Here is a 21,643-nt window from a genome sequence, read left to right on the forward strand (position 1 = left end):
TAATTTACAACTTCAACTGGAGAGAATAAACTTACAGTATTACTATCACAAGAATAAATGCGCTTTTACATCTTGTGTGATTTTCACTTTGCAAGGACGAAATGCCTCATAGCAGTTTTGTCCTCCTTTCAGTGCCAGTTAATTGTTGTTATTCAGTTGTGTTACTGCCAGCTGCAACAGGAATTACATCGAAAATAAATAAATGCTCATAGTCCATAAAAGATTTGCTGGTCCGTCTGCACTGCCTAAACAGGATGCCGAACAACAATTCCTCACTTTGTTTGACTTCATTTGGTATTGTGAAGCCTTCTTCCTAACAGATACATTAAATTGCTGCAAGTGTTGCCATTTTTCCCAGCGCTTTATTTGGTCAGTCCCATTGTTTTTCATCTGCATCCCATCTGAAATTATACACACAGAATGGGTCTTTGGTTATGAAGTGGTTCATACAGACTCACTCTCATATGATACATCTGAGCAATAGGCTGCTTTAATTGGTCTGTTTGAGCAAGTTTTAGGCAGGTTTCTGTCTCACTTTCACTCCATTTCACACCTTTGAAGTCTCTCTTTCATCTTCTTGCTCTCCCCTGATGTTGCTTGTCTTTTGTCTGATGATGTGCGCACATTTCTCTTTCGCAGCACTTAATATATAACAAAGGCAAACCTTTAGAGAGCTACCTTATCTTTGTGTTCTCTCGCTCTCTTCACCTCCTTTCATGAGTGCTTCGGAGTTTGATTCAACATTCATTGACATTTTCTCAAACACACTACCACTCTCTTACGGGCTCAGAGACATATTTAATATGTCATCTTCAGTGGAGACAGCGAACTTGCATGCTTCAGATTTCACAATAAAACAACTGAAGTGTAGATATGGTGCCTCTGTAATGGGTAGACAGAGCCTGTTCGGAGATGACTGTTCAGCATTAACTGTCTGTACAGTGGTAAATTTAGCAACAGGTCATGAAGCTCAGATACACCATCGACAGCTCAAGGGATGAGGCTGACCCTCAAAATGCTGCTTCACTTGTCTTATCGTCAACGCAGGGTTAACTGCTTGAAGTTTACAGGGGTTCAAATGGCTCTCGGTATCATTTCTAGGCCGTAAAGTGCCGGGATGCAGCGTGAACCTCCCACTCCGGTGAGTCACACATTTGCGCATCTTAAAGAGCATTGCAGAACGGAGAGAGTTAAGGAAAGAGACGAAGGAGAGGAAGAGGGAGGAATGTGGAGCCAGCACAGAAAGACGTGGAGCCAGTATGGTGTGAAGCCTGTTGACTGAAGAGAGTGTGGGGGAAAAAACGATTGCTCTCTCCATCATTAATCTAACAAGTACTTCAGTGTTCCCGTCCCGTTGTCTCCTTGAGTACTTGCAGATTGATAAGACTTAGCACTGAGATATAGAGGATAAAAGAAAGAAAAAGAGGACTTTTGCACGTTTGAAATCCAAACGTAAATCAAGTCATTGGACACAACGGTTTGAATTCCTAAAATAATGCTAAAAGACACACGGTAAAAATATTGTAAAGTGCATGTCAATTTGCTGCAATGGTAAGTTACTGTAAAACATCTGAGTTTTTACGGTACTGGAAAAAGCCGTTGACTGTAAGCAATGTAATTTTCGGTAAATTCACAGTAAAATTGCAGCTGTATAATTAGGAAGATTAGCTGTGACTACACTTGTATATTTATCAGACTAACTGTAATAGTGTATTCTTCAGGCACTCGGCATGAATAAATGATGCTGTTACATTTTTTTTACTGCTTGCTGGTTTGTTGCGGTTGTTTTTGTGGCTCATATTGTAATGTTCTGGGTTTATCTTAATATAAAAATGATTTGTTTATTGTCACCATTGTCATATTTTGTATATTCTGAGTGCTAATGTCTGATTTTTCAAGACTACTATAACAAAATCTGGCATTGCATATTTTAAAGCATATTTGGTAGCTCTTCTGATATTGTGGAGGAATTGTCAAAAAAAATATAACATCATATTGTTCTCCAAATTTATCAGTGTCAGCAAATTGATTCATTTGAAACACTTTTGCACAGGAAGAGACTTTAACTGTACTGGATCCCCAACCAAACTGAACACTAATCGCCCTTAATGAATTATTGTTAATATAAAACAACAAAACTAAATAGAACCAAATCTCTATGCATTTGGCAGCAACACACAACACACTCAAGTTTTAGTTATTATTATGTGTTCCTTGCTCTAACAATTGAGCCAGAGGAAGAGTCAGTTAAACTGTTCTGATAAGTCCCTATGCTTGCCTAAACATGTTCATGTAGTGGCTAATGGGTTTTCCCCCATTGTGGGATCCTACAAAGCAAGGAAATGTACTTATTTTTTGTTTTTATGAAGTAATTAATCGTGTTATGAGAGACTGATTTCCCTGTACAATTCTAAACATCACGTTGTATTTTCTAAAACAGCTCTTGATTTGAACCTGTTATCTTTAGACTCACAGATCAAGTTCTTTAACCTGTCTGAACAATCTGAAGTTCAGTGTCGGCATCCCATTAGTCACTGCATTTTACATGCTTGTACAATAAAGCATCTTTCAAGGCCGGGCAGCAGCTCGAGGAACACGTATCATAATATAATGACATATTGTAATTTCAGAATTTATGTTGTTATTGTCATATTTACTGTGCAATTTGTTAAAGTGCTTTTTGGCAGTATAGGTCTCTAATTGAATTCACTTAATCTTCAAATCACTTTTCTAGCTCAAGTTCAAGGTCATAGCCTAGCATGGTTTGGTGACTCTCACTTACTAAGAAAACTGCTGTGCGTTTGTGGAAGAAAAAAAATGATATCCAATGCTCAATGTCCAAAAACGCTGAGAAATGTATCCGCATTGGAGCGAAGCGCTAATTTTTAATACCCACCTTTCGCCCTCTGTACTGTACGATCCCCATGCATTCACAAGTTTGTCTGAACTAGACAGTAACAGGAATCAATAATTCAATAGCACTGGCGTCCGAGTCCAACCCGCGCTGGAGACACAAGCCCTCGTTATACACGCGTTTGTTAAAGCAGGATTAATTAATAGGCCAAAACATTGTGCTTTGTGTCCAGACAGTAAACTGAGCAGACAGGTTATTCACGATAAGAGATGGCGTTTGGTATTTATCCAATTCTCAAGAGAACCGTTTTAGATCTCTACAGAAGACTGCGAGTGATGTGCCATTTATAAAGGTACGGTCCATTTTACACATGCAAATGCAAGTCAATATGTTTTTTAATTAATTTATTACATTTTAGTAATTTATTTTTCACCATTAGTTTGGCTTTGGAAACAAACAAAATGACCAAATATATATTAAAATATGTATTCCTTTAATTATTTTATTTTTTGGTTTCCTTTTTTTCTTAAGTATTTTTTCCACTGTACACTCTAAAAAATAAAGGTTCCAAAAGTTGTTGTTTTTTCCCACAGTGATGTCATAGGAGAACCTCTCTTTTTTTGGTTCCACAAAGAACCTTTTAGTAAACCGTTCTTTTTTTTTTTTTTTTTTTTTTCTTAGTGTGAAGATCATTTGAATAATCTAAAGAAAGAACCTTTTGTGGAACGTAAAGGTTCCATGGATGTTAAAGGCTCTTCATGGAACCATCAATGCCAATAAAGAACCTTTATTTTTAAGAGTGTAGAATAAGTGTTTGCTACAAAGGTCAGCTCCATATATTTCTGAGAGAGGTCCGTGTGATTTTATGACAAATGTTTTTCCCCCTATGTAACGTGTTTTTACATATTCATATATATGGGCTAATTGATTTTTGACAACATTTTTAAATAATCTTCTATAATAATATAATGCTTAACATATACAACATAATCATCCAAACAAAATGTTTTAATTAGGCTATTTACAATTTATAATTTAAGAGACACCGCCAGCGTCAGTCCAATTTTACAAGAATAAAGTGCAAACGTCTGTTTAAACGTATGTATCCATTACATTAAAAATGAAATAAAACGAATAGGTACGTATATAGTATGATGACACAGATGCTACAGTTCTTGACATTTATTTTATGAATCGAAAACACGGTGTTTAGGTGAGCTCAGGTTTCACAGTCATGATCAAATCAGAGATATCATAAAAATGAGTGCCCGCAGTCGATGCTTTTATAACCCTTATAAAACATACATTTAGAGATTCACATGGTTTTACACACTGAGAAAGAGATGAAGGGAAAAAAAAACAGCAATGAAAATCCAGAGTGCTCCCACAATGCCTCGATGAAGCATAAAACAACCAAAATCATTTTTGTTGGTATTAACATAGGTATTTTACATGTGCCCGTACCATATCAATATTAGTCTATTACCTGAATTTGATTTATACACCGAGAATAAAAGCCTGATGTGTGTTCATACGAATTGGGCATCAATGCAATTGGAACTCTCCATTGAATAATTACCTGATATTTGATTATTATATTCACAATACACTCAGTAATTATTAATAAGTAAAGGAATGATCGTCATTTCATTTAATGTTCATTTATTTCGCTTCAGAAACCAAAGAGCATAAACTCGAACTTAAATCTCGTGTTATTATCCGTGAGGACAGAAACGCATGTTCCACACTGGAGTTTTCATGTTTGGCAACAAAAGTGATTTCTGTAATATTTCACAAATATCCACAGAGAAACTTTGTTTCAAATAAAACGAGGCCAGCCTCTTTATTTTCATTATTTACTAATAACGTAGAATTAAAGCAGAAATGTTGGCGTTGTCACACAAACAGCCGAACAATCGTCCCAGCTGCTTTATATCATTATATTCAGATTCAGCTTTTTCTGCAAAAGTTCAGTCAAAGTTCAACATTTTGTAGTTGTTCGCATCCTTCCATCCATGAAAAGATCCACGTAAAGTTGTCCACTTCACAGTTTGTGTTCTTATAAATAGCCTATCCTTTTCCCCCCTCGCGTGTCCTTCACAAGAAAACATAAATAATGTGTTTTTCTGTTGTTCGCTTCAACAAGCCACCGTTGCGCGCGATGCTTTGTTTGTGACGTCACAGTCCCAGCGCCGCGGCGTGTTTTTTCGCCTTCAGTCTCAGATCCGCGATGCTCGAGTTTTTGTTGGTGGTTTTCGCGGCCGCTGCCGCCGCGACCACCGAAGCTGCTGACGCGGATTCCGCCGCGAGCGTCGCGAGCGGCAGCCCGAACGGCGGCGCGGGAAACATCATGTATGGCGCGTGCGCCGCCAGGTGTGAGTGCAGGTGATGGTGCGCGTGGGCCACGGCGCTGTCCAGCTGCAGCTGAGCCTGCACCTGAAAGGAGAAGGGCGGCACGTTGAGATGACTATCCTATGGACGCACGGGTGGGAAGAGAGGGGAGAAACACATTAACTTAAGAGAGACTCTATGCAGAGCTGTTACTGGGCACTGGATCAATTGCATTTAGGCTATTTATCATAATAAATAAAAAAAATCATTCGGACACCATTCCATTGTTTTGGTAACTATATGCTCCCCTGAATACGATTCAAATCCATAAAGCAAACAGACAATTCTCATCTCGTCTTTATGGAATAACATAGGCTATATTCTTCGTCAAAGACAAATTTCTCTCTTATGCTGACAATGCAATATAGCAATAACAAAGAGAGGTATTTGAGTGTGCAGTGCGCCATAAAGGACCCACAGACACTGTATAAAGTCTTGGGACGCCTCTGTGTTCAGGGTAACTTGCCTGCTGGAATGGCATGCGCAGAGCTCCCACGTTGACATATGGAGCGACGCGACACGCTTCAAACTGACTCGCCGCTCCGATGAGAACCCCTGAAAAATAGTGACATCGAGTTTTCTTTACGGGCCACTTTAGCTAGGCAAACGAGAGACTGCACGAACTACTAGATTTGATATTTCACAGTAAATACACATTAGGCACAACGTAGATTATATTATATGAAAATATATTAAATAAACGTATATTAAAATATATGAAGTAAAAGTATATATAAAAAAGTAAATTGTAGCTATTTAAAAAATGTATTAAAGCAAAACAGAAAACCAAAATGAATTGTTGATTTGTTTGTTTATTGTGTTTAAATTCAGCGCACCTTTATGTAACTGGTTTTCCTGCTTTCTGCATTTGGCCCGTCGGTTCTGAAACCAAACCTGAAAGCAGAAGACATTGATTGACAGCTGTTGGTGAGGGCATGTGTACATCCTCCCAAAATGACAACAGTCTCAGTAAAACTCTGTATCCCTAAGGAGGACCTTCTAAAATATTCATAATGCGTAACCGCACATTTTAATTATTATTATATCGTTATAACGAGCGGCGCGGCCAACTAACCACAAAACAAACAGATTTGTTCAAATGTTAAACAATCGGAAAGAAACAGAATCTTGATGTCATGCATTTGAAATAGTGCCATAAAATATCGTCTTTCTCCAATGGTTGGATCTATCCAGGGATTAGAGTCCCAGAAGCGAACTGATCCTTTCATAGCAAACACCCAGCATGGGACGATTGTAATGTCAGGGGTGGGCAAAAATTGGGGCATTAATTGCCTATATCCGAGAGAAAGTTTGTTACATTTTTTGGTTTTTGTTTCCCATATAGCCATGTCATGGGCATTAGAGATTTGGAAATGATTGTGTGTTCTGCATCTGTTTTGAATCACGCGCAGTTTCATTGCGTTGTTTATTAATTTTGTTTCACCATAACAACGCAGCGATCGACATTGCATTTGCATAATATTCTGCTGTAAGTGAACGTGGAAACACGATTATAAATAATGAAATGGCCTGGACATTATGACTTCATCCGTTAAAATGGGTGTATATCCTTTGAGCCAGTGGTGTGGCCTTGTCTGTGAATACTGAATATGAAAAGAGCATCAGATCTTTATTTGGGTAAAAATGATAGATAATTTATGTAAATCCGCAGGCCTTGCTTGGGACAATGCCTTTTGGTAAGATCCCAAAGAGAGACGATGGTTTAACTTTTTCCAGGGAGGTCTTTTGAGCCCATTTTTAAAAAGGACCAATGTATTCAAAGAGTGAATTTTATATCCCCACCCAAGGAATGAATAGATAAAAGAGAATGAAATAAGATATTGTTTTTTTTTTCTTCCCTGATCAATCACAGCAGAGCCAATGTCTATGTTGAATGTCATTATTCGGCTCGGTCGCTCGTCTCTTGTTACACATATATTATGTTTCTGTGCAGATGGTCTTCCCCATCCTAAAAAGCACACTACAGATGTTGCCTGCAGGGCCAATGCGCGCGAATCACGGAATCAGTTCTGTTCATTGTTCTGTTCATTATAGCACAGCGGCGCTTATTTAAGCGGATTATTAGCACTTTTATTTTCAACAATTTCATCCCTCCGTTCGACACATAGCCTATCCTATGAGCTGATATCTAATTTTACTTTTGTAAACAGGAACTACAATATCGCCAGAAAGAGTGTCCATGTAACATTTTAAAAAACATTTTATTCATGGATCCTATTTCAAATTCCATTTACATTTTTAATGCTTAAATAAATAATAATAATAATAATAAAACGCTACATTATTGAGCAGTGTTAAAGTTGCTGTGTCATTACATTCATAGCATAGTTTAATTCCTGTGTATTGAATATATGCCTAATGACACGTGCACTATATATATATATATATTGCACATGTGTCATTAGGCATATATTTTGTCATTAGGCATTATATATATATGTATACAAATAAGGATACACTTTATTTTAATGTGTCCCTGTTACAGTGTAATTATGCAATTTAGTACTGAATAATAATAATTAACTAGCCTACATGTACTATTATAGGGTTAGAATTGGGGTTTGATTTAGGGTTTGTTACATGTAATTATGCATAATTTATAATTATTACAACAGTATGCTAACATGTGTAACAAGGACACTGTAAAATAAAGTGTGGCCATATATATGTATATATATATTTATTTATTTATTCATTAGCAGGTCATTATTTTGCACTTAATATGTAATTGCATTCGGCCTGTTACGGTTAACATTAGCACTAATCGAAATGATTTCGTCTCTCGCAAGGGAAACCATCACTGCCACTACATGCGCACATGACAGCACACACACATATGAAGTGTCTTTCCATACACACAGCGCACATGACAGCACACACACACACACACACACTGGGTCTGACCTGCACCCTGGCCTCCGACAGCCCGAGTCTCTGGCTCAGCTCCTCTCTCATGAACGCGTCCGGATAGTGTGTTTCATCGAACAGTCTCTCCAGCTCATTCAGCTGCTCAAGGGTAAAGTTAGTCCGACTCCTTCTCTGCTTGATTTTAGTCTGTGTCTCATCCTCCAGCGGCTTACAATCCTCTTTGCGTTCTTTCATATCTGTGTTCCCTGAAAACAGAAACGAACGCTTGATCCAGTGATGTGAAGCGAGGGCAGTTTTTGCCCACTGATGTCGGTCACGGATGTTTTGTCCTACACACAGCTCTTTAATTATTTACACACTATACATATGCATGGAGATTCTCTCTCTGCACCGGATGCTTATGACAGGAATATTATCCTTTTTGCACGTTAAAATGAACAACCTGGCAAAACCGGTCAATGTTACGAAAATGAAATCAATAAAGACAACGATTAACGTATAGCTGAATGAAAATCCCTGCTGTCAAAATAATAATTAACCTCTATTCAAATGTGAAAATCCAAAACAACATGTTCACAATTATATCTAAAGGAACAAATAATAAGTAGGCTATACGTTTAATCGAAATGATCTGTAGGCTAATTCATATTATTATTATTATGATTATGATTATTTTATTTGTATTATGTTATTGTGGCTGTATGTTTTGATATTATTTTAAGTTTCAGACTTGATGAATTATAGGCCTTCAGTGTGTCTTCAGTTATAATAAACTGCACATTCTTTGTTTTTTACTGTCATTTCTTTTTCTGTTTAGCAGTAGTTTACAGAAGCAGGCTGTACGGGGAGCCTACATTTATATTGTATCCGTCTAGATTGTTATCTAAAGAACAATCTGTAATTATTTCAAGCCTATAGCTACAAACAATATTTGCAAACAATATTAATTAAAATATAGGCCCACATGCAACTATCTAGCGCTCAATTTTATCAATGGAGAACTTTTGATTTATTCTCGGCACTTTTGTTTTTCAGGCTGCTCCAGACATATAATGACAGTGGTACCTGTCAAATTATTATGTCACGCTTCGTGTAGTTTGGGTTAAATCAATGTAACTTTAAAAAAAAAAAAAAAAATAGCCTATATAAATGCTATCGAAAGCGAAATTATAAACCTTAAAATACAGAGATAGGCCTATGAAAAAGAACCAGCGTGATTACATGATTTTCATGAGAAATGTCACAGAAAGCACCCTCACCGTCTGTAAGTTTGGGACTGCTCGAGTCTCTGCTCCTCTCGGACGCGAGCATGTCCGCGTCTCTGGCCGGCGACGAGCGCACGGAGCTCCGCGTGATACTGTTCCCCTCCTCGCGCCCCGGCTCCACCGACAGGCTCTCTCTGTTCCTCCCAGACCCGGTCTCCAGCACCTCCCGGTACGTGATCACTTCCTTCTTTTCCTTCACTTTCTGATCAAACGACTTGGAGACAAACGCGGTAAGTTCTTCCATCACTGCACCCAAGAAGAAGAAGAAGAAAAAACACACTCTTCCCTTTAGATCCTCAGCAGTCTACCATATAAGACATCAACAGTGCTCTCTCTCTCTCTCTCTATCGGCCTGAATGCGAGATGATGCGAGGAGATCTTTCACAATTCCTCTTGTTGCGGACTGTACAGACTTGCTGCCGATTCACTATTGAAGTCACACTATTTATACTTAGCGAAGCGTCTCTGCCCCTTGATCCGCGCGCGTTACCTTCCCTCTCCACGAGCCCCTTCCTTCCCATAGAGGGGGGGGGGGGGGGGGGGGGGGGGGGGGGAGACGACCTTATCTGTCCTTCAGATCCACATCACCCGTCCGTGCTTGCTATTGGCTAAGATTGACAAGAGGAGCAAATTAATGTCATTAAGCTGGACTGGTTAGAGTTTGGAAACACCAGGCGTGATGATGAGGATGATGATGGTCTGAAACTACTGTAAAGGGCACATCTTATTCGGCAACTCTTTGATCTGAGCTGGAAGACGAGAAGAGCAAAGAGAAAATATGCACTTTGTGATCATGGAAGTGACACACGCATCGTTAAGAATTGCGTTTTGGCCCACAATTCACTTGTAGAAGAGAAATCGAAATTTCATCTTCACAGAAAACCGCTGCAGGCTTTTTGCGGGCTAATTATTTTAACAGTCTGTTTTATACAATTGATAATTAATGTAATGATATTATGAATGAGAGTCGTCTTGCATAATTAACGCTTTTTTTTAGTGATAGGCTAGTTATGAATTTAATGATAATATGAAGAACGAACACCTTGAATCGGAATCATTTAAAGAGAATCCAGATGACCAATTTGAACAATTTACAAGTGTAGCCTATTAGCCTACAGGCTTTTACATATTCCTGACCTACAGCAGCTTTTTATTAAATAGCCTCGTATTCGAAAAGCTTTAACTGTATTTACGCTTGTTGTGTTTATTCACAATGTCGCACAGCATTAAAGAAATATTTAGCCTATTTAAAAAAATTTATAATTAATATTTCAGCTATCAAAGGATAATCATAATCATTCTAATGATGAATTGCACTTTTATTCTATGCTGCTTTATTGCTATTTAAAGTTGTTGCATATTTGCATAACAATTGTAGCCGTTTAAGTAAATAGGCTAAATGTAGCTTTTTGGGGATCGATAGCGAATAATAATAATAATAAAAAGTAGGCTAAGATGGTAAATAACGCGGTAGGCTAAATGAGATACAAAACTACACGCTTTTAATTGTCAAATCACAGAATACACCTTTGTCATCACCTCACCTTTAATAATTAGGCTACATCATAAAAAAATAAATAATAATAATATTTATCTTGTAGGGTAGGCTATATTACTCTTACTTCATATTTATGTAACACTATTCTTCGAGGCTTGAGCATCCACGCATTCGATATTATTCAAAACGCAGCAGAAAATAAATACTTTTAAGCATTTCACCCATCTCATACACGCCAGCCTCATAATGATAATAATAGGCTAATCTTCATAAAATTATAATAGGCCTACATTTCATTAAAAAAAAAAAAAAAAAAAAAAATAGCCTAAATGTTAAGTAACGTGCTATGCCTATCAGTGTGTTTGTATCTAAAAGGTTGCAGTTTCGAGGCAATTGTACATTCTTGTAATATGTTGGCTTGTAGGTTGAGTGAGCAATATTTTGAATGATTAGGTTAATCTTCAAATCTTTAATTTGGTGTGAGCGTTTGTGTCTTCAAAAGGGACTGAACTATTTAAATACTATTCAGTTTGACTTTATTTAAAAAGCATTTTGTGTAGGTAGTCGAGAGCTTTTACCTTCAACATTTGAGACAAACCATCTCTACCTTCACCAATACACATTTTTTCTTTTCTAATTTATGTCCCATTGACAGTTAGGCTAGAGACCATTGTGATTTCCTTATTTTTGTCTTGCGACTGAAAAGCCTTGTCCATAATAGCCTACATTCCGACAAAATATTAGCCAAAAATTTAACCTGAGGACAAAATTTACGGTCTTTTTTCCTTTTTTTAAACAAAACATTTCACTCATCCTGCAATTTCTCAACAAACCAAATTAAAAAAGGTCTTGTGATCGTGTTTCTTATGACGACCTTGTCGCTGAGAAAAAAATAAATAAAATTTGTTGTAGGCTATTACCTTGTTTTATACAGTTACGCTTATCTTGCGCTTCCCTGACAAGAAGGTGAAAGCGACTGACGATCGTGTTTGATTTGTAATGCCTGCCGGCTGCACGCGCATCGATGATCGCAGGATCGCTTACTTTAGTCTGTTCATCGGCTCATGGCGCTGCTCTGTCAGTTGCTGTTATGACACAATAGGAGTGTGTATCGTTGCCTAGGTAAGAGTATCCATATAGATATAAACATCAGTTATTTTACATATAAACGTACAAATATATTAGCAGACGCGCTATTTGTTTGTTGTGTAACGTGTGTTAGAGAAGGAAGGAAGGAAGGAAGGAAATGTGAAAGAAATCGAGCTAGTAAGACTTGACAACATTCGGTATTGAAGTGTTTAGTATCGTTTCACAGACATGTAAAGGGACGCAGTTTTCACATTCGCATTTGTCCTATAAAACCATACCTGGCAGCGTTTCTAACGCTAGTTTCGCCTAGGTTTAAGGTTATGTTTGGGTTTTAGTAACGTTACAGCCTTAGACCTTATGCAATATTTTCGTGAAAACACATTTCTCGCCGTGGTACGACATACCGACAGTCTATGCAGATAAATAATCACGTGTTTATGTTTTACCGCTCTTCTCAGCTCACATTACTTCTTCAAATAAGAGGAATTAAGAATTTTATGTTCGATTAAATGAGTGTACTTGCATTTTAATTCAGAATGGGGTCTAAACAGCTCTGTAAACTTAATAAATTTAAGTTTCATCCTTCTGCTTGAGCCACTGAATCACAGTAACAGCATGTAGTAGTAGTGAGAAGTAAAAAAAACAAAAACATTTTTGATATCTGAATATCTGATAAACTGTTTGTGTGTCCTAAAATCAACACATTTTTCCTCTCCATCTCCCCATTTAACCCAGTGACCGGAGTGAACATGGGCCGCCACTCCTCAGACAGTGAGGACAACAGTCGAAGCCGGAGGAAGAGGAGACCGAAACAGCGCTCTTCCTCCTCCAGCTCCACTGAAAGCAGAGTGACCAGCCGCAGCAAACACTCCCGGAGACGCACTCGCTCCAGAGACCGAAACAGAGTCACGGACAGGAGGTAGACAGTGAAGAATGAGATAAAAAGTTTCTCCCTGTAATCTTTCATCAAAATGTAATGACTTGTTCTTCCTCTGAAACGATTTTCTTGTTCGCCTGACATCACAAGCCCTCCTATTTCTCACCCCGGACCAAGCACCTGTCATATACAATTTCGTTATATACAGAGTTATTCCATTAGCATCCCCGTTTATGTCAATGGCAGTCGCTCGGCAGGCACACTGATCCCGGGAAAAGTGCACACTCAGTTCCAGAACTCCGGCCAATGTGACTGATCGCTCGGAGACTGCAGCGTTGATCGGCTTTGTGTGACCATGAGCATTTACAGAGTTAGCGGACCGTATGTTAAAACTGCTTGCTCCAGGCTAGTACATGAGGCATGAGGTGAACAACAGCACATTACAGTACAGACTTAGTGATCTAGACGTTCGGACCAAAGCTGGATGCGAAACATTCTGTTATTGCATTCATACTATCTGCACTCTTACATTCTGTAACTGAACATGAGTCCCAAACAAACAGACACGTGCAGTTTCTTGAACCCAGACGTTGCTTTATGCAGTCACTTAGCACTGTCTGCCTGAGCTCAATTATTCATGACGCTTGCTCTGCTGCCATTATGTATGTGATGGGAAAGAGCTGCTCTCACAGAAAGAAGGATGTCTGTGGAGGTCAAGGAGCTAAAATAGAGTGCTGTTGATCAGCCGTTGTTTGCATTATCCACACATACATCTGTAAATCTGTTTCGCTCTTTTTAAGTGGCCTGATCTATGTAATTATGCAGACGTTTAATGCCCTCATTAACCTCACCTGCAGAGTGTGGACTGCTGTGCTCTCAGCATCGCTCTGTTTGTGATCCCCGGTTATCTGTTAGTCTGACCAGTGGCAGATTCTTTTGGTCAGACTGTACACACTATGTGGGTGTATTTCATATGGTTTTGAAAACCTTTAGAGAGGAAATTTCATGACTCTAAAAAATTAATATGATGTACGCCATTATGTAAAAAAAAAGTATTTTACACCTGGGATCAATGCGAGTGTACACCTCTTTCCACTTTTAAACACATTTTCAAGGTAAAACCCAAACATCATGAATTATTAATACAGTGTTTGAAGGGTTGTCACCACTTTTTACAGTCTGAACTAAACTTGCCTTGTATAAGCAGTGAAGAAGTTGTTCAAATATTTTTAACAAGAAATAATAAAAGACGATGCCAATGCCAAATTACTTATGTTTTCTGTTCAAGTATTTCATTTCTTTAATGAGGCTCTTTTCTTAAAAAAAAAAAGTGACATGCATTTTAATAAAAAATTAAAACATGGCTAATCAAACAAAAGGTGTATTGAAGTCATTGTATGCATGATCTGCATTTTAACGTTGTTCTGAATAAAGGAATAGGTTCTGTGGACGTTGACCCACATGCTTTGAGGGTTATGCATTTCCCGCTCTCTCTAAAGCTGCACTAACGTTAACTTAGTCCTCAAATGCCGACACAATCACGGAGAGAGACGGCCTGATGCCTGAGCCGGGTACCATCCGATGCAGAAATGCATAATAAATTTAATTATGGTTTTTAGATAAACATTTTATTTATTCATGATGTGGGGAATGGGCTCGCGCTTTTGATTTAGCTTTTGAAAGTGCCTCTAAGAAGTCCTGGTCTATCAGCTGGAGTAGAGAAGAGGGAAGTTGACAGAAGCTCATTGGAGAGAAGGAGGAGAGAGAAATAGAGTTCATTAGTTAAAATAATGCAGTCAGACTGGTCTATATCCGTGATGTCAGCCTTTCTAAACAGTGCAGAGAGTCATCCTGGCTGATGGCCAGAAGCTCAAGACTTTAAACACTGTGGCTCTGCAGGCTTGCTCTGTTGGTTTGCATGGCCTGGGATTATCTGTTTGTCCAAGCAATGGTGGGTGGTTCAGTGTTCACGAAACCTATTTCAAAACTAAACTCTTGAAACATCTTATACTGACACCTGACTGTCATGAAAACCTTTTTTGATGAGCATTGAAAATATAGATGAACAGAGTACGCGGCAGAGAATGTACCCTGTGGCTGCGTGTGTGTGTTTAACGGACTCTTGTTACTGATGTTTCAGGCACAGAAAGCGCTCCAACAGCAGCTCTTCCAGAGGGTCCGCTCACAGGAGGCGGAGCCGAAGCGCAGATAAGGGGCGGAGCCACAGGTCACACAGATCTCAATCCCGCAGTCGAAATAGGAGGTAAGGACGAGCACACTATATAAATAGTTATGGTAATAATTGTTCCTTAATGCTGGTGGAATGAATGTGAGAAGGCGACTTCAGATATATACAGCACAGGTCAAAAGTTTGGAAACATAAAGTTTTTTTTAATATTTTTGAAAGAAGTCTCTAATGCTTATCAAGGCTGCGTTTATTTGATTAAAAAAACAGAAAAAAAAAACAGTAATATTGTGAAATATTATTACAACTTAAAATAATAGTTTTCTCTTTGAATATACTTTTAAAAATAAATTATTCCTGTGATGCAAAGCTGAATTTTCAGCATCATTACTCCAGTCTTCAGTGTCAGTCACATGTGACATCCAGTCTATCACATGATCCTTTAGAAATCATTCTAATATTCTGATTGATTATGAGTGTTGGAAACAGTTCTGCTGCCTAATATATTTGATGAATAAAAGGTTAAAAAGAACTGCATTTATTCAAAATAAAAAAATATTTTCTAATAATATAAATCTTCTTTACTATCACTTTTTATCAATTTAACACATCCTTGCTGAATAAAAGTATTGATTTATTTCAAAAAAGGAAAGAAAAAAAAATACTGACCCCAAATTACTGACCAGTAGTGTATATATAAAGATTTCTATTTTTAAAAATGTTGCTTCTTTTTTTTTTTTTACTTTTTATTCATCAAAGTATCCTAAAAAAGTATCACAGGTTATGAAAAAATATTAAGCAGCAGAACTGTTTCCAACTTTGATAATGAATCATCATATTAGAATGATTTCTAAAGGATCATGTGATAGACTGGAGTAATGATGCTGAAAATTCAGCTTTGTATCACAGAAATAAATGATAATTTAAAGTATAATAAATTGAAAACCAATTATTTTAAATTGTAATAATATATCACAATATTACTTTTTTTTCTGTATTTTTTATCAAATAAATGCAGGCTTGATGAGCAGAAGAAACTTCTTTCAAAAACATTAAAAATAGTAATGTTTCCAAACTTTTGACATGTATTGTGTGTGTGTATATATATATATATGTATATGTTATGTATATATATATATATATATATATATATATATATATGTCAATCATGCAAAGCATGGTGTTTGCTAAGGCAAGAATGAAGTATTAAACCTCATTCTGCACTCTTTGTGCTGTGGACGTGAATATTGCTGCTATCATATTTATGATTTTCAACTGGTGGATGATAAAACAGGCCAAAAATTTAAACATCTACCAGAATCTCATACTTTTTTCCTAAAATGTAAAATTTTCTTTGCAAGAAAAAAAAATCACTTTTTTATTAGCTAAAATCTAAACATGTTGGCCGCATCTTCATCATCTTCATCAGCAGCAGCAACAGTGATTTTCTGCCCCCTCCTCCTCCTCCTCCTCCTCCTCATTCAGGCTCAAATGGTAACATGTGCTTGGCTAATTAGCGTATGACAGGTTGCCATTAAAGACCTTCTGTTCGCAGAGCCACTCACTCTCACAGCTGCTTGTCCTGTGCACATAGATACTCACACTCATTACAGGGGTTATTAGTGTAGATTATTATTGTTTTTGTCTGTATTAATTAAGCACTGGCACAAGCACCCTTGGGTCAGTCCACGTTTGCCTGCCCTTGTGCCTGTTTGGAGCTTGGAAGAAAAAAGGGGGCACTTAGGTTGATGAATTAATGCAATTAAAATATAATTATCCATCAGCCGTTTATTTCATTTTTTATTTAAAATAAGCTCTCGTGCACATCGACACTCACAGGAATACGAACTGTAGGCTTTTTTTGTTTTTAAAGGTAGGCTATTTCATTAACATTGCAAATGTGTGTAAATGAAGGAGTGTTTTGTTAAACACTTTAGAAGTGTTAAGATGGCTTTCATAATACATAGAGGCTAAAGCCTTTGTTTACTTGTGTTTGGCTGTAAGAGATGCTGGAATCATTTAAATGAGTCTGGAAATGATTCATTCATATCTTAATTAGACTGACACAGATAAGCAGGGATTATAGCATTTTGTCCACACTGTATTAAAGGTATTGTTGGTTGCAGTTTGCTTTTAATCCTGTATTTTACGCTAACTCTTACCCTGTGGGAATGAGATTATTTGATAATTTGATTAGTTAACTATTGAAAATAGTAGCTATTATTGTTTAATCACCTGGGCTGATAACTGTTAGGTTACTAGTTCTTGGCCATGACCATCGTACCCTTGACTTCCTCCTGGATGATTGGCCCTGTAATAAATGTAGCGTAAGCTGACCGTGATAAAAGCATTTGCTACATGAAAAAAATGTTTTTTTTCCCCAAAGTTTAGGTGACGAAGAAACGTGAAAGCTTTTTCACAGCTTTTGGCATTCGAGTCTGTATGATGTCAGAGTTTGGTTTGTTTAGTTTGTGTGAAAGCTGTTTTCTGAACTTGCAGTGGAAACCAAGTAGTTGAGCCAGTGTCATAACAGCCTAAAATGTAATAGATTTATTAGTGTCTCAGGTTTCTTTTTAATGCAAGCTATGTGACCATACTGTTCACTGTTAACTATTGAGGTCATGTTTGGCATGATGCAGTTTAAGATTTCTCTCTTTGAAAACAGACTGAAAAGGAACAAGAACAAGGAAAATATTTAAAAGAATCAGCGCATGATGGCACTGTACATTCAGAAGGAGAAATGTGTTGAGTTTTGAAAATCAAATATACAAAATGTTATGTATTCACATGTTATACATTGGATACGACAGGCATTTTGGATTTAGTCTATTTGGTTATAGGTAATGTATACAAAGTGTATTTTCTAATGTGACAGCATTTTCATTCAGCATCTTTAAAGGAACACGCTGACTTTTTGGGACTTTAGCTTATTCACCGTATCCCCCAGAGTTAGATAAGTCCATACATACCCTTTTCATCTCCGTGCGTGCTGTAACTCTGTCTGACGCACCCACCGCTAGCCTAGCTTAGCACAAAGACTGGAGGTAAACGGCTCCAGCTAGCATACTGGCTCCCAATAAGTGACAAAATAATGCCAACATTTTCCTATTTACATGTTGTGATTTGTATAGTCACCGCGTGTACAAATAACAAGGTCACATGAGACACAGCCATCTCCTAACCGTATACACACTGGGAACTATATTCTCAGAAGGCGAAGCACTGCTACTTGGGCGGAGTGATTTGCTCGCAGCACCTGAGAAGCCCCGTGATGAGGAGCAGAGAGTTCGCTCAGAGTTTTGCGCAGAAGTAGTAGTGCTAAATCACAACATGTAAATAGGAAAATGTTGGCGTTATTTTGTCACTTATTGGGAGCAGTATGCTAGCTGGAGCCATTTACAGCCAGTCTTTGTGCTAAGCTAGGCTAGCGGTGGGTGCGTCAGACAGAGTTACGGCACGCACAGAGATGAAAAAGGGTACGTGTGGACTTATCTAACTCTGGGGGATACGGTGAATAAGCTAAAGTCCCAAAAAGTCAGCATGTTCCTTTTAAAGGGATAGTTCACCCATAAATTAAAATCCTCATTTACTACTTTCTTTCTTCTGTTGGACACAACATAATATACTCCACTGACTTCCATAATATGAAAAAAAATACTATGGAAGTCAATGGGGCCCATCAACTGTTTGGTTACTGTCTTTCTTCAAAATATCTTATGTTATGTCTAACAGAAGAAACAAACTCATACAGGATGTGAACAACCTGAGGGTGAGTAAATGACAGAATTTCAAATTTTTTGGTGAACTATCCCTGTAAGGTTAATATGAAATATCTACAGGCTTAAAACAAATGCATCTAATAGTCAGTTAAGTATGTACTGTGGCAAACAATGCAACTTAAAGTAAAGTGCACGTTTAAATGACTAAATTGGAAGAAGATCGTGTGTTGTGTGTGGGAGATTAAGTCAACATTTTTACAATCCTAATGAGAGCACAATAGCAGGTTTTGAATGAATGATTAGCTGTATTACAAGTGACTTAAACAGGTTAAATGAAAGCCCTTTCGTTAGGAAGCCTGTTAAGCCATATTAGTTTTCACTATTATTATTTATTTTGAGCCATGTTATTGCATTTTATTTATCCCAGGTTCACCCTCATCGGTGAAAACTTGACGGAACGTGCCTCAAGCGCGCGATGGGCTAGACAGAGTGAAACGGGTTACCTGGGTCGGGCTAGCGATCTGTCACTGTCGCGTTAAAAAGGTTTGGGTCTAATAATGGCGTTTGGGATGAGGCAGACTGATAAATCAGGTGTGAATTGAGTGGACAGCTCTCTTTGATTGATACACTGACAGGATATGAGCAAGTGCCATACCAGATAGAGAATATGAGAACGGGAAAGAGAAGAAAAGAATAGAGCCTACAGAAAAAAATAAAAATAATCCAAGGAGTGGAGGATATTATTCAGAGAACGAGAACAATAACTGCGGCATGGAAATATTGCAGGAAAGAAGATTAGGGCAGTTCAGTTGGGCATATTACACTCCTTGGCCGCCGTAAAAAAATAAAAAATAAACAAGTAATGCAAGAGAAATGCATAAAGTTAGAAATGTGTGGATTCTGGTGTGCGGTTCAGTGTTCACCACTCCGCTCTGCTGTTTTCCAGAGTAGTCAGAAAATAAGATGAACAGAGTGGGTACCCATAGAGACTCAGTCTTTCCCCCTTGACATGTAAAACAGACTCGAGTAGCTGATAAACCATTAGACGTTAATATCTATTCCCTTTGATCAAGTTTGGCAGCTCATTCAGCCAGGGTACTACTGGGAACAAAATATTGTTGAATGCATTTCTCGTGCATTATACAATAGGTTGGTAACTGTAATTGACGCGCATGGGGAATTCACTAAATAGTTACGCTACTTCTGCGCATGGCATGTTAGCGCAAATACATGCATCTTATTCTCTAACCCACGTGATCCAGTTTAGTGGGCGCAGCGTATTAAATACTTAAATTAAATGCCCTGAAGAAGGCCCCATGCCGCTACGCGTGGGCATTTTAAAGTTGTCCGTTTAGGACATGTCATTTCTTTAATAAAGACATTTTAACTAAGGAGTGCCTCGGCTACCAGAGATTTTTTCTCCACACTGCAACTTAAATTAAGTCTTTGACGTTCAGAATTCTGTGAAATTCAGTCTTTGACAGAAATTAACCTTCCCATTATGAGGTGATATTTTACTCTTTAAAATGACTTGCTGGGGCATTTTTTTTTGCCTTTGTAATGGCATTTTTTCTAACCTCTAAATGTGTCATTTTATGTCAAATGCGCAAATTTATAAATTGAGTTAAGATACAAACAGGAAGAATACGTTTCCAATCAAATGAAATGAAATCAGTATCAGCAAAATTCACAAGACATTTTTTGATACTCGAAGGTGTCGAGGCAATTCGGTCTGTGCCTAAAAAGCATCAAACTCGATACCCAGCCCTAGAAAGGAAAGAATTGCACTAAAATCACACAGCCCTAGTTTCTTGCTGTCATTGCTGTAGGGTTGCTTTCGTTGCAATGTCTCCGCTCTCCGCAAAAACGTTGCAAATGTATTGTCTCGCCAGCTTTGCGTCATCTGATTGGCTCTTCTGATTGGCCTTTATGGAGACCACCTGTCAAACTATATAAAGCTATTATCGGCCGATAACGATCGGCCCCCCCGATCAATCAGAGTAACCTTAAAGGTAGGGTAAGCAATTGCAGAGAGGCGAGCTGTGCAAGAGGCGAGCAAGCTAGCTGTGAAAGCATGAGATCCCACCCTCCCTTCAGAGCGTCTCCAAATAGGGCACCTATTATGCAAAATTCACTTTTACATGGTGTTTGAACATAAATGTGTGTTGGCAGTGTGTGTACACAACCACCCTATAATGATAAAAATCCACCAAGTGCTTTTTTTTAAATCCCCATAAATCATAAGCACTGTCTCAGAACGAGCTGTTCTCAGATTCGGGGCAATGTGACGTCACTTTGCACAGGCCCCTCCCACGACTGTTGATTGACACTGCAGTTTGAGCATAGACCCGCCCTGAGTGAGCTGGACACAGTCCGCCATTGTTTCCACGCTGGAGCAGCTGTAGACAAGAATGTCTCCTAAGCGATTGAGGTTTTTTGTTGTTGGATGTAAGAATGAACTTAGCAGACTTCATTTACTCTCGTTGTTACTCGAGGATGGATCTGTACTGTTCGTGAGCGACAGGCCTAACGTTACTGATCACGGCAAAAATGAAAGTGAGAGCGCGGACTTTATGACAGCTCATCCATTCGTGGATATACAGTTTACCAGTTTATTAAGCACCCACTGAAAAGGTGTGTATATATTTGTTTACTGTTAGTTCTAACGAGTGTTTTGTGTACTTCGCTGTGTATGTTCCATGATAATGAAAGGGAGAGAGGGAGAGAGAGAGTTTATAAGACTTTAATGCGCACTTATATACTGTGTTTATTCAGCTCTTACAGTGATTTTCTGGAGTAAAACTAACGCTTCATCTTTTGTGTGAGGTACAATAAACTTAATTGAACTCATCAGTATATTTTGGTCATCATTCGGA

At 38.1% G+C, this 21,643-nt stretch overlaps 2 protein-coding genes across 4 annotated transcripts in view; one reads left to right on the forward strand and one right to left on the reverse strand.

The window, feature by feature from the left end:
* Positions 1-4,023: 4,023 nt before the first annotated feature.
* shox2 (shox homeobox 2) lies at positions 4,024-9,820 on the reverse strand. Of its 2 annotated transcripts, none has more exons than XM_084419806.1 (5): positions 9,394-9,820; positions 8,171-8,379; positions 6,082-6,139; positions 5,712-5,800; positions 4,024-5,326 (listed from the first exon to the last, which is right to left on the reverse strand). In XM_084419806.1, exons 1-5 carry the CDS (start codon positions 9,641-9,643, stop codon positions 5,033-5,035), a joined length of 900 nt encoding a protein of 299 aa, XP_084275932.1. In that variant the 5' UTR covers positions 9,644-9,820; the 3' UTR covers positions 4,024-5,032. The 2 variants fall into 2 exon arrangements, with proteins under 2 accessions (XP_084275932.1, XP_084275933.1); XM_084419807.1 differs by having other exon boundaries at positions 4,030-5,290; positions 9,394-9,732.
* Positions 9,821-11,851: 2,031 nt separating this feature from the next.
* rsrc1 (arginine/serine-rich coiled-coil 1) overlaps positions 11,852-21,643 on the forward strand; it is a 148,626-nt gene continuing 138,834 nt past the window's right edge. The window contains exons 1-3 of one of the 2 annotated variants that reach the window (XM_084419804.1): positions 11,852-12,019; positions 12,722-12,905; positions 15,004-15,126. In XM_084419804.1, the coding sequence (XP_084275930.1) occupies positions 12,736-12,905; positions 15,004-15,126 (293 nt within the window). In that variant the 5' untranslated portion in view covers positions 11,852-12,019; positions 12,722-12,735. The remainder of the gene's footprint in view (positions 12,020-12,721; positions 12,906-15,003; positions 15,127-21,643) is intronic. The other variant, XM_084419805.1, reaches the window with a different exon arrangement.

This window comes from Rutilus rutilus, assembly GCF_951802725.1.
Source record: "Rutilus rutilus genome assembly, chromosome: 9".
Taxonomy (NCBI): Eukaryota; Metazoa; Chordata; class Actinopteri; order Cypriniformes; family Leuciscidae; genus Rutilus; species Rutilus rutilus.